Raw genomic sequence first — 14,405 nt, forward strand, 5'->3', positions numbered from 1 at the left:
CAGCCTTCAGGTTATGTCGATATAGGACTTGTTTTACTGTGGATATAGGTACTTGTCTACCTGTTTTCTCCCGCATCTTCACAAGGTCCTTTGCTGTTGTTCTGGGATTGATTTGCTCTTTTTGCAGCAAACTACGTTCATCTCTAGGAGACAGAATGCATCTCCTTCCTGAGCGGTATGATGGCTGCGTGGTCCCATGGTGTTTATACTTGCGTACCATTGTTTGTACAGATGAACGTGGTACCTTCAGGCATTTGGAAATTGCTCCCAAGGGCGAACCAGACTTGTGGAGGTCCACAATTTTTTTTTTCTGAGGTCTTGGCTGATTTGTTTCGATTTTCCCATGATGTCAAGCAAAGAGGCACTGAGTTTGAAGGTAGGCCTTAAAATACATTAACTGATACACCTCCAATTGACTCCACAATATTATTAAAAATAAAAATAATATATAGACCAACTCCCAGTCAGCATATGACTAAGTGATGTGGCTTGCGATCTCTCACGCGTCGTCCATTAGAGGCAACACCTCGTAACGACACCATAATGTGCCAAGCAGCAAGATTCTAATACATATGGCATGCATAGTTTACAGTTAGTGGTGGTTCGGGACAATATTTAATGAAAATTGAGACAAAAAGAGCAATCCCAACTCTAATTCTAGCTGAAGGCAGTAGGCTACAGAAGACGGGGCAAGTTGACCAATCAGTGCCGCTCACATGTGCTTATCAAATATTCAAGGCGTAAACAAATTTTTTAAACATTGAAGGAAAACAAAAATTGAGCCTTTTCCCTCCATCTCTTTATTCCTTTTTAAATAGAAAATGAAATGATCAACAGGAAAGGAGTTTGTATCTCTTTATTTTATTAATCGGTGTTAAAACCAATAAAGAAAAAACACATTTTTAGTTTTTAATTTTTGGGTTAAGAAATGGACGCACATGTACATGGACCCACAAGGTGAATAGAATTTACTAATCACTCCTTTTTGTTTTTTTATTAGCATTTGCCATACAGTCTCAATATTATTGGAATTGGGGTTGTATAAACTGTATCTTTTCATGATTGGGTGATTTTAACTTGTGTTTGTAACTGTCTCTCCTTCTCTCTGTAGGTTTTAGATTATGATTACTATGGAGCCTATGATGTTCCCATGAACACTGTTTACAAATACAACGAGCTGCTAGGCAAAGAGTACACCTTTGACTTCCCACCACATCATGATGTGGTGAGCAGGCTCTGTAGATCTGATGTGTGTGTATGTAACTTATCATGTCCAAATGAATTTCTCATCTTAATCTCAGTAGCTAATGTAGTTTGTTTTCATTTTCAGATTCAGGAAGAGTGTCTGACATGTAGGAATGCTGTAGCTGTGTTTAATATGTCTTATTTTGGTAAATTTTACCTGACTGGTCCAGATGCAAAAAAGGCAGCTAATTGGCTGTTTACAGCTGATGTCAACAAAGCTCCAGGTGAGAATTTTTCTCTGTCGATCCATCCTTTTATCTGTTTTTTTCTCTATTATCTCTTCTTCAGACACACAGCACTCAACACATTTTTGTTTTCTATTAAACAACTTCATTGATTAACCTTACTGAAGGTTAATATTCCTTACTGTTTTTTGTGTTTCAGGCTCCATAGTGTACACCTGCATGTTAAACAGGAAGGGCGGAGTTGAGTCTGACCTCACTGTCAGTCGTCTGGAGCAAAGCTCCGCCCTCCTCCCCCTGACACCGGAATCTAACGGTAAACAGAACAGACTTGCATTTAAGCAGGGTCAAAAAACTGAAGTGTAAAACAGTGACACATGACAGGAGATAAAGTGATGAGCACCTCTTCAGTATGACATTATGATACATGGAGTTTATTTTGACATCACTCTTGTTTGTGTGTGTTCAAGGTGATGCGTTCTACCTGGCTATAGGAGGTGGTGTGGCCCAACATAACTGGAGCCACATTCAAACAGCTCTGCAGGACCAGGGCTTTCACTGCACATTAATAGACCACACTGAGGACATGGGCATGATCAGCATTCAGGGACCCAAGAGGTTTGCACAAGTACACACACACACATGCTTTGTTCCTAAGCCTAGTGTGCAATCCCAGAATCCATTTCTACAATGTCTTTGAAAATAAAAATACATCCATGATGGTGGACAAAGTGCAAGAGATGTTGCTTATAAATGTACTTTTGATTCATTCAGTACCAAAGGTATCAATAATGAATGGTTCTTCTTATTATCCATTGATCTAATTAAATATTGTCTATATTACTGAATATTGGAGGTACTGTGTATTTTTTTGCTTGTAAGGATAACATGTTGTTAGCTTAGCAACGTGCTAACGACAAACTCTATTGGAATCAATTGTGTGCGCCTTACCTGATGAGTGCTATTTGTGTGACGCACCGAGTTGTTTCCCATATCAAGTAATTCAAATGGGTCCCTTATGAGGATTTATTTTAGTTAGGATGTTACCTTGGAAGGTAGCTGCCTGTGCACACGGTGGTAGACAGCAAGGCAGCTAACTAGGTTTTTGAACAGAGCCACACTTAAAGAACATACTCGTAGATTTTGATATATGTTCAATTTAAACTGGTCAAGATGGAAATGTTCCTATTTATATCCACTTTTTTTCTAGGGGGTCTTCCTGGGGAAACGAATGTGGGTGGAACTTCCGCCGGAAGTAGTTCTATAGCATTCCCTAGCTCTGGCTACAGTCACTTTAGACCCTGTTTACAGCTTGTTAAAAAATGTGTTTCAGGTGATCTGCTCGCAAATGGTCAGCGCTAAATATAGTTGTAAATGGGGTGCAAAATGTTTTTTGATTGGATCACAAAAAACATACAGAGGTAGTCAAAAACCACATCGCATTTGAGGTTTAAAATGCCGTCCTGATGTGACCCTGACGGCAGCGAAGCACCACCTCTCACCAGTCAATCTCCCGCCGAACAAATCTTTAAATTTACATGTGGATTTAAAGGGAAATAACCGTCCGATCGGGAAAACTTGAAAAAGTGATTACATTCCCAAGGATGAGAACTTCATGGCTCTTACTCGGTTTGTCTGTCTGATATCAACATGTAGGGTGACAAGATGACAAGCACACAAATCTGAAGCTGAACTAACAGAGGTACTCCACTGAAACGGCAGATAATTCTGCTTGAAATGTTGCGTTTGGGCTTAGATTAAATCTCAACTGCTTCAGGTAGAAACACTGCACCGGTTTTGTTTGCACTTTTTTGCAGTTTATTATTGTTTAGTAACACACTGATATAGTGATTAATGTACTGTATGTCCTCATAAAATCAGACACGCTCTCCTCAAAATCCCAGCACCGTAACAAAAGAATGAATGGATGTATGCCACAGTAACATCTGTGTTTGCTTGAAACGGAAGTAACACTCACATTTTGGGCTAAGCATCATGGGACATAGGAAAAAGGTGGATAAGTTATATTCGTACACTCTTTCTTTCTTCTTTCTTGTTATGCTGTTCTTTGTAATGACATCAGCCCACCTGACCTCTCCTTGTTCTCACCTGAAACACTTCAGCATGCTGTCTCTCTTTTTCTGTCCACTGCACTGTAAACAGCAGTGACTGGTGTATTTTAACAGAGAAGGACACCTTAAATCAAATATCTTACAGTAGTCATTCATTATGAAATGTTGTAGAGGTGCAGGTAGGAGGGTAGAGATGATGAGAAAGAGTAACTATCAGGGTTGCATACTTTTGAGCTGTGTATTTGAAAATATGAAGTAAAGGGAAGTGATTGAACAGTAAGGCTATCACTAGGGCTGGGTGATATGGCCAAATATAGTATTACAATATTTTTTTCATGTCGTTCGACATCTATATTTATCACTGTATACATTTCATCCCATTAATGAGGAGGAAATGCATTCCACATGTTTGTTAGACCTCAAGAATGAGTGTAAACATAACTTGTATGTTTGCAGTTAAACTCCACAGCTTCCTTTTAATTTAAAGTTTAAGAAGAATTCTCAGTTTAGGATTTAATCCAACATAAGTTTATGATGAAATTTTGCCAATTTCATCGTCTTCAGTGGACGTTTGACTATACTGAAAGACTTTCTTGTGATGCTCTACACTCCAGCTCAGTAGATGGCAGTATGGCACTATACACTGGATTGCCAACCGCCAATAAACATAACAAGAAGAAACACTTTCTTGACTGTGTCAACAAGTTAGAAGACTTGACATCGCTTTGGATCATTAAAAACGTACATATTAATAGTACATAATAATAAACCATAAATAAACATCAATGGTGTTGATGTCAGAATTGTTGTGTTCAGTCGGTAGCAGTTTTAATTTGTCAGTGCTGTCTTGTTCAATACACAACAATTTTAGCCGGATAGCTAGCTAACTTGCGGCTCCCTGGCCTTATTACTGGTTTGCATGACAACAGAGATAGGTAGCCGCTAGCCAGCTAATACTTCCTAACCGGCTTATTTCATGACTGTGGTTCAGTTAGCTAGTTGTGTATAACTTTGCAGAACTGCTTGTGTTTTTAGTGACAAGCACCTGAGCCGATCATCTAGATATAAAACATAAGCTAAATATAGAAAAATGACTCAAAAGTTTATCATCTATATCGAATAATAGGGTTAGGTGATGAGATGAGACTGAGCCAAGAGAAGTCGGTGGTGCTTCTGGACAGTGTTGATGTATGGCTTCTGCTTTGTAGAGTAAAGCCTCATCTTGCATCTGTGGATGCAATGGCGAATGGTGTTGACTGACAAAGATTAACCAAAATATACGATAAATAGTAGGGATGCACTGATCCGATACCTGGATCGGTATTGGCTCCGATACTGAAGCTTTTAGACGGATTGGGTATCGGTCTGACGAGCCCGATCCAAATCCGATACTGTGTGTTAGTCATGTTCGTTACTGTCAGGCTCCAAAAATGACATAAAAGAACCATAAAAACACCATTAAAGCAGTTCATATGACTCGTGCAATTTATTCAAAGACACGTGAAGATGTGCAATAGCTCTGGGAATCACAAAAGGCTGTGTTTAATAAGTAAATATATAGTATGCGCAGCGCCAGCGCGTTAGTGAATGGTGCTGCTCTGTTGACCCAAACTCACGCACAGGCTGGTGATGCACTCGAGGATATATTTAGCCTTCACAGCGGTGTGCAGTATTTGAGCGCTACTCAAGAACAGCATCTCAGATGTAGATGCTTAATAGTTCGGTTCACTTATAATATGCATTTAGAACAGCACCAGAGGTGCATTTTCCCAGAATTTGAATAAGAAGCGAATTAAAGTACTGTGAACTTGCCTACAAACAGACACATACAGGACTTCCTGCAGAGTTTAGAATGTCAAAATAAAAGTGTGAGGGTTTAAAAAGTGCACGATTTAAATATATTACTGTTGTATTTAAAATTAAAAGTCAATAATAATAATATTAATAACAATGTATTATTATTATTGTCATCATTATTATTTGTATGTTTAAGTTGAGTGGGTTCCAAAAAATAACTGTGTGAATGAAAAGTGGACTGATGTCTTACAATTACATTGAACAAACAAGAGATCTGAATCTCTGAATCCAGATGCAAGTTGAAAGATTTTTTTTGGGGGGGAGGCAAAAATAAAACTGGTTTCTTTTCTACTGAAGACTTGAAAACTGGAATTACTGTTAATTTTGCTGCTACATTATCCAGTATACTAGTTAATAGTAAAGTGTTTCTTAATAAGCTATACATTTATATTGAAATAATGTGTAGTTAGAGGTTTGTGTTTCTTTACATATTAAAGAGTACTCCCAATTAGTTCCACACAATAATGTAAAGATATTCTAAACTGATTATGCAAAAAAACAACACTGGTATTGGCTTGGGATCGGTATCGGCCGATACTGAGATTTCCAATATCGGAATCGGATCGGAAGAGAAAAAGTGCTATCGGTGCATACCTTATAAATAGCGATAGCATTTTATCGCCCAGCCCTAGCTCTTACATAATGATGTGAGCAAACATCATTTGGTCAAATTAGTTGGTGAGATAATGTTAAATATTTAAGTTAAATATAATTAATTTTTGTCACCATTCTAACCATTCTCATTGTGTTTTAAAGAGGTTGTTTCATACATCATTTAAATTTTTCCCTTCGGTTCTCTTTTTTTTTAATGCTAGTCATGGTCCCATTTCCCAACCTATCAGTGGCCCATAGAATTAAACAGAATTAAAAAAAAAATTTGCTGCTGTACCTTTAAGGCCTCTATGTAAACACCCTCTTCACATGTGATAACAGTAACAAGGTTTACTCATCTGGCTGTGGGTTTGATGTTGGGCCCAGTGTTGATGAAGTTGCACCATTTTTTGATAATAGCCTCCTGCAAAGCCTGAATTGCATTGTGGCATTCAGAAAACAACTAGCTCAGCCGCATACTGTTAAAGTCATGCTGAAGTAAGCAGGAATCTTCTTAAAATAAACTTCAGCCTTTCTATTCTAATATTTGGATCCTTCAGAAGGATGATCTTAATAGTAATTATATATAAATTTTAATAATAATATCATCTTCTGGTGTTTAGAAATATCTGTCCTGCTTTATATTCCTTTTTATTTATTTCACTGTGACTTGGTGGGCCAAGTTGCTGACCACTGAATAGGCATTGTTTGTCATGTGTTCAGTTATTCAGATGCGTTGCGTATCTGTCCGGCATCAGAAATATGTTGAAGTCTGGAACAAGCCATATTTACAGCATAGTTTCAATAAAATGCCTTTTTGGACTAAACAGGAACTTTTAAAAGTTGAAGTACAGTATTTTTTTAAAGTACACCTGTTTCATTAAAACAAAAAGTCAAGGAAAATTTGATTTTTCATCATATGAAACCATTAAAGCACTTTTGCTTTACTGACAGGCTCAACTTTTCACAACAGAATTAAACTATTCACAACAGTGTCCTTCAGTTGTTTCCTCTAATGTCCAAATGAAAGCCAGATGAATGAGTTACCAGCCTTATGAAATCTCCTTCATCTTTCTCTCCCTCAGTGTGCCCTTCATGGCTCATAAGAGGGCAGTGACTCCTGTCAGCTCTGCTGACCGATGGTGACATCATTGAGAGTGTACTAGAGGATCTAATGAACAGTAGCTGCTGCCAGTGCTCCGAGATCTCCATGTGTAGAGCCAGTTTAGTTCAGTTTAGAAAATTAGTCACTCTGATTAAAGATGTAATGTCTGACATGCCCCTCTATATTACTGTATTTTTTATGGCTGGCTTTCCCCTCTTCAGAGTCTTTTTAAACACACTATTTTATTTAGAATTAAAATCTAGTATAGAAAAATGTACTGTCCTTTCTCAAAATGTTTCATATTGCAGTCTGGCGTACACCTTAAATTTACCCAAGAAGGGAGTGTTCCTGGATTAATATCCTTTGTTGGTGCTGTAATAACATTCCTATGCATCAATCATAGTCCTAAACTGATGTAACCTTACCCTACTTCTGAAATCACAGGGCACTGGTTGGTTGATAGCAATGTTTTTTCCATGGCCTAAACCTAGCAGTAACCCTAACACAACCCTAGGCCTAACTGTACCCCTTAAATCAGAGTGCACTGATTGGATTATACTATTGTTTTTCCAGACCCTAACTCTAGTGGTAACCCTAACCCATCACCTAAAATCAAATGTCACTAATTGGTTGATAGGAATGTTCCAGGATCATCAAAAGATGTTGGCCTGGGAACTTGTCCTACTTGTCTAAATCATGTTAATCACTGTTGGGTATGTGTGTGTTGGCATATTTGTTTGTGCATGCATTGTAATGTGTAAACTTAATTTATGGTTTATGACAGCTCTGTTGTTTCATTGGAAGCACTTTATTAGGGTTGAGATGTTACGAGCTGCATTCGGTCTGAAAGGCTGTTGTGTGCATATGGAAATGATCCAAGTGTCATATGGTGTCCTGTCGGACAGAAGTAAGATTACTGCAGCGTCAGAAGTGCAAGCGACAGAGTGCTTATGTTGATTCCTGAAGTGTGAATGTACTGTATGCTTCTATCATCTTCACTATCAAACATACCTCAGTGACAGTGTGATTGACTGAATATTGATTACTAGTGTTAAAATCAGTACATAGAATCAGCAGATATAGATTATATCAGGAAGGATCACATTTTCAACGCAGACAGATTTTTTTCAACAAAGAGAATGTAAATGTGGTATGCTATGATGTTGTTGTGAAGCTTGTTTCATTCCATCTGCCGTGATTTCTCATCACCCTTTACTAATATCATTTTAGTCAGCTGACCACTCTTGCTTGAGCAAGTAAGACTAATGGCGTTTGGCTGGTCTTTAATACTGTTGCTGTGGCTGGTGGCTTTAATCTATTCTGGCATACATATGAATGAAACATTCCCTTGCACTAGCAAAAATATGAATGAAACATTGACTTCAGGGATTTGCAGGACAGAGATATTCAGCATTCTGACATTATGACTTCAAACTTCCATAGAGAGGAATGAAAGAGTAGTTGAAAGTCCACCATATTGTATACAACATACAGTGCATCCGGAAAGTATTCACAGCGCTTCACTTTTTCCACATTTTGTTATGTTACAGCCTTATTCCAAAATGGATTAAATTCATTATTTTCCTCAAAATTCTACAAACAATACCCCATAATGACAACGTGAAAGAAGTTTGTTTGAAATCTTCGCAAATTTATTACAAATAAAAAACGAAAACAAAATCACATGTACTTAAGTATTCACAGCCTTTGCCATGACACTCAAAATTGAGCTCAGGTGCATCCTGTTTCCACTGATCATCCTTGAGATGTTTCTACAACTTGATTGGAGACCACCTGTGGTAAATTCAGTTGATTGGACATGATTTTGAAAGGCACACACCTGTCTATATAAGGTCCCACAGTTAACAGTGCATGTCAGAGCACAAACCAAGCCATGAAGTCCAAGAAATTGTCTGCAGACCTCCGAGACAGGATTGTATCGAGGTACAGAAAAATTTCTGCAGCATTGAAGGTCCCAATGAGCACAGTGGCCTCCATCATCCGTAAATGGAAGAAGTTTGGAACCACCAGGACTCTTCCTAGAGCTGGCCACCCGGCCAAACTGAGAGATCAGGGGAGAAGGGCCTTAGTCAGGGAGGTGACCAAGAACCCGATGGTCACTCTGACAGAGCTCCAGTGTTTCTCTGTGGAGAGAGGAGAACCTTCCAGAAGAACAACCATCTCTGCAGCACTCCACCAATCAGGCCTGAAATGGTAAAATGGCCAGATGGAAGCCACTCCTCAGTAAAAGGCACATGACAGCCCGCCTGGAGTTTGCCAAAAGGCACCTGAAGGACTCTCAGACCATGAGAAACAAAATTCTCTGGTATGATGAAACAAAGATTGAACTCTTTGGCCTGAATGGCAAGCGTCATGTCTGGAGGAAACCTGGCACCGCTCATCACCTGGCCAATACCATCCCTACAGTGAAGCATGGTGGTGGCAGCATCATGCTGTGGGGATGTTTTTCAGCAGCAGGAACTGGGAGACTAGTCAGGATCGAGGGAAAGATGAATGCAGCAATGTACAGAGACATCCTTCATGAAAACCTGCTCCAGAGTGGGGTGAAGGTTCATCTTCCAATAGGACAACGACCCTAAGCACACAGCCAAGATAACAAAGGAGTGGCTACGGGTCAACTCTGTGAATGTCCATGAGTGGCCCAGCCAGAGCCCAGACTTGAACCCGATTGAACATCTCTGGAGAGATCTGAAAATGGCTGTGCACCGACGCTCCCCATCCAACCTGATGGAGCTTGAGAGGTCCTGCAAAGAAGAATGGGAGAAACTGCCCAAAAATAGATGTGCCAAGCTTGTAGCATCATACTCAAAAAGACTTGAGGCTGTAATTGGTGCCAAAGGTGCTTCAACAAAGTATTGAGCAAAGGCTGTGAATACTTATGTACATGTGTTTTTTTTTTTTTTTTCGTTTTTTATTTTTAATAAATTTGCGAAGATTTCAAACAAACTTCTTTCACGTTATCATTATGGGGTATTGTTTGTAGAATTTTGAGGAAAATAATGAATTTAATCCATTTTGGAATATGGCTGTAACATAACAAAATGTGGAAAAAGTGAAGCGCTGTGATACTTTCCGGATGCACTGTATGTTGTATTTTGCTTCCGCGTTGGTGCAATATTTTCCTCAGCAGTCCAGGGAAGACCACTTTAAGCCTCACTCATGTGAGAGATTTTAGCAAGCTCTGTCCCAGAATTTCGCCCCAGAGTTCTACCCCAGTGTTCTGTCCCAGAGTTCCATCCCAGAGTTCTACCCTAGCATTCTGTCCCAAAATTCTAACCCATTGTTCCATCCCAGAGTTATACCCTAGTGTTCCATCCTAGAGTTATATCCAGTGTTCCTTCCCAGAGCTCTACCCCTTTGTTCCATTCCAGAGTTCTACCTCATTGTTCTGTCCCAGTGTTCCATCCCAGAGTTCTTCCCCATCGTTCCATTCTCAGTTTTACCCCATTATTTCTTCCAAAAGTTCTGCCCTAGTGTTCTTTACCAGAGTTCTACCTCATTGTTCCATTCCAAAGTTCTATCCCAGTGTTCCATCCCAGAGTTCTTCCCCGTCATTCCATTCCCAGAGTTTTACCACACTAATGGCATTTGGCTGGTCTTTAATACTGTTGCTGTGGCTGGTGGCTTTAATCTATTCTGGCAGACAGATGAATAAAACATTCCCTTGCACTAGCAGAAATATGAATGAAACATTGACTTCAGGGATTTGCAGGACAGAGATATTCAGCATTCTGACATTATGACTTCAAACTTCCACAGAGAGGAATGAAAGAGTAGTTGAAAGGAAAGTCCACCATATTGTATACAATATATGTTGTATTTTGCTTCCGCATTGGTGCAGTGTTTTCCTCAGAAGTCCAGGGAAGACCTCTTTAAGCCTCTCTCATGTGAGAGATTTTAGCAAGCTCTGTCCCAGAATTTCGCCCCAGAATTCTACCCCAGTGTTCTGTCCCAGAGTTATACCCTAGTGTTCCATCCTAGAGTTATACCCTAGTGTTCCATCCTAGAGTTATACCCTAGTGTTCCATCCTAGAGTTATACCCTAGTGTTCCATCCTAGAGTTATACCCTAATGTTCCATCCTAGAGTTATACCCTAGTGTTCCATCCTAGAGTTATATCCCAGTGTTCCATCCTAGAGTTATATCCCAGTGTTCCATCCTAGAGTTATATCCCAGTGTTCCATCCTAGAGTTATATCCCAGTGTCTCTACCCCTTTGTTCCATTCCAGAGTTCTACCTCATTGTTCCGTCCCAATGTTCCATCCCAGAGTTCTTCCCCATTGTTCCATCCCAGAGTTCTTCCCCATTGTTCCATCCCAGAGTTCTTCCCCATTGTTCCATCCCAGAGTTCTTCCCCATTGTTCCATCCCAGAGTTCTTCCCCATTGTTCCATCCCAGAGTTCTTCCCCATTGTTCCATCCCAGAGTTCTTCCCCATTGTTCCATCCCAGAGTTCTTCCCCATTGTTCCATCCCAGAGTTCTTCCCCATTGTTCCATCCCAGAGTTCTTCCCCATTGTTCCATCCCAGAGTTCTTCCCCATCGTTCCATTCCCAGAGTTTTCCCCATTGTTTCTTCCAAAGGTTCTGCCCCACTGTTCTGTACCAGAGTTCTGTGAAATTACTCTGTCCCAGAGTTCTGCCCCATTTTTCTGTCTACCCCATTGTTTCTTTCCAGAGTTGTACCTCAGTGTTCCTTCCCAGTTTTACCCCAGAATTCTGTCTACCCCATTGTTTCTTTACAGAGGTGTATACCAGTGTTCCATCCCAGAGCTTTAGCTCATTGTTCTACCCCTTTAGCTCATTGTTTACCCCAGAGTTCTACCACAGTGTTCTGTCCCAGAGTTCTACCCCATTGTCCCTTTCCAGAGTTGTACCCCAGTATTCCATCCCAGAGTTTTACCCCAGAGTTCTGTCCAAGAGTTTTACCTCATTGATTATCCCAGAGTTCTACTCCAGTGTTATGGCCAATTTCAGAGTTCTTTCCTATGAAAGACACAAATGTGATATTTTGTGGTCTCACTGTATAACAAGTTGTAAAAAAAACACACTCAATGCATAATTTTAAGCATAAATTTTTATAATCTGCATCTACTATAATTCAGATTTTACACTCAAATATTTTTCTTTCAAAAACATCACACAGCTTTTAGTTAAAGTTTAAAAAGTAATATGTAAAACTAATATAATTATACAGTAGTTATGCATGGGGAGATTTTGAGATTGTTTTGGTTAAATGCCTCACCCCCACCCCCATTCAGATCACTTGTGCTTTGTGGTGAAGAGTGATTTCATTAAGACTATATCTGATCCTCACTTAACTGACACTGCTTAAGGAGAGGAAGAGTGGCTAATTAGATTCACACACACATACACAAGCACACACTGTATAATTAGAGTGGTTGTTCACCGCTGTGCTTCTGTGAACAGAGTGATGTTTCAGTGGGCGAAAAGAGGAGGAGACTTCCCTTAATCACGTCAAAGCCATCCGCACACATCACATATATACACACACACAAATGATGCAGTCCTTCAAAAAGGTGGCATTCCACCTTCATCATTTCCATCCTCCTCTATTGCTCTCCTTCATCTCTATTCCTCCTCCATCATGTATTTTTTTAACCTTTCTTTATCCCCTCGTCTGCTCAGCCCACACACATGTAATTTTCTTCTCTGTAGCTGTTGCAGGAAGATAACTACTGTGTGATACATGTAGCATGAAGACGCACACACATAACACACTCGTTTTATAGCGAACATCCATCTGGGCTACAGCTGCCTTTAACACACACACACACACACACACACACACACACACTTTTTTATTTTGAAAAAGTATAAATGGTGATACATTGGCTTATTTTCTTCACTTTATAAAGAATATATTAATCACTTGATTTTTATTTATTTTTTTCCTTTTGAAGAAAAACTCTGTTATTGCAAAACTCACCAGATAGAGTGTTGTGAAAACCACCCAGGGTGTTTCAAGGGTATTTTTGGTTATTGCTAGGTGGTTCCCCAACAAGCTGCACAATTTGAGGTATCATTCAGGTACACAGCACAGATGGTGCAAGAGGAGTTATGCAGCAAAGTTTATTACTTAGGGTTAAGAGTTTATTCAAATCCCTAACCCTAAGTATAAGCAACAGTAATAGTGATGCTTACAGTAGCAAATACCACTAATAATAACAACCAAGCCTCATATGTGAATATGCTGCATTCTATGCTCCATGCAGAAACTCTTCACATTGTAAGGTCTAAGACACTCAGATTTTTTTTATTCACTCATTTTTTACGTATTTACTACTTGTTAAATTGTGCGTTTAATCTTTTGATTTTGGTTTGAAATATGGACATGTGCGTGGGATTCACTCTTTTGATTTGTGTGTTCACAGTCGTGAGCTGCTGCAGGAAGTGCTGGACACAGATCTCAGCAATGAGGCTTTCCCCTTCTCTACACACAAGATAGTGACAGCTGCCGGACACAAGGTAACTCTCTCTCCCTGTCCTCTCTTGTCTTATCATTTTATCCAGTTAACTCAGATGCACATTCTGAGTCATTTTATGTATTTGTGAGTGTGGCAGAGTGAATGATGGACTCTTTACCTTCTACTCTCTTGCACCTGTGCCAAGAAACCAGTGTGAGTGTGTCTTTGTATGTTTATGCACATTGGATAGATGGTCTGCTTCCACTCTTGTGACTGCCATTGACACACAATTCTTTGCTGATGTCATCCACTTTTATCTCATCTGCTCACCCAATTTCTCTCTCTCACTGTTTTGACTTAAAATGTGATTTGTGAGTCTGAAGATTGTGGGTCAGAGTTTGAAGGGCACAGATGGAGAAATATCTTGACCTGTAAATTGGATGTAACTCTTGACAGCAAAGCAGAATACAGATGTTCTCAAGTACATCACATATTGTTGCCATTAAGTGCTTTACAAAAGTCTCTGAATGACAAATCTCTGAATGTCTTTCAAAGATTCAGTGCCATGAAATCTGCAAACATTAGCAAATCCAGTGACTACTTCCTCCTTGGAAGTGCTCATTGTAGCACGCTGGTACCTTGTAAACTACTTTGTATCCCAGTAGATAAAAAATAGAGCATCTTAAGTCTGGAAATTGAGTAGAAGCCAACCAATCAGATTGGAACTGGCAATTTCAGGCAGCTCTTGCCTTTTTGTGTACAATTTGCGTCAAATGGCCCATGAATGGTCCATAGGTGGGCCATTTTAGGCTTAGACTAGTGCATTATGGGTAGTAGGGGCCCAGTCCATTGGTGTCTAGAATTAAATTTGCACTACTGGCAGCTAGGATAGGAAAAGCATAATGTG

At 39.6% G+C, this 14,405-nt stretch overlaps 1 protein-coding gene across 1 annotated transcript in view; it reads left to right on the forward strand.

Moving 5' to 3' along the window:
• Positions 1-14,405, forward strand: part of sardh (sarcosine dehydrogenase) — a 108,674-nt gene that overhangs the window by 63,861 nt on the left and 30,408 nt on the right. The window contains exons 13-17 of the mRNA XM_051684515.1: positions 1,112-1,225; positions 1,331-1,469; positions 1,630-1,743; positions 1,898-2,045; positions 13,466-13,559. Coding sequence (XP_051540475.1) covers positions 1,112-1,225; positions 1,331-1,469; positions 1,630-1,743; positions 1,898-2,045; positions 13,466-13,559 — 609 coding nt within the window. The remainder of the gene's footprint in view (positions 1-1,111; positions 1,226-1,330; positions 1,470-1,629; positions 1,744-1,897; positions 2,046-13,465; positions 13,560-14,405) is intronic.

The sequence above is a fragment of the Myxocyprinus asiaticus genome, chromosome 42, assembly GCF_019703515.2.
Source record: "Myxocyprinus asiaticus isolate MX2 ecotype Aquarium Trade chromosome 42, UBuf_Myxa_2, whole genome shotgun sequence".
NCBI lineage: Eukaryota > Metazoa > Chordata > Actinopteri > Cypriniformes > Catostomidae > Myxocyprinus > Myxocyprinus asiaticus.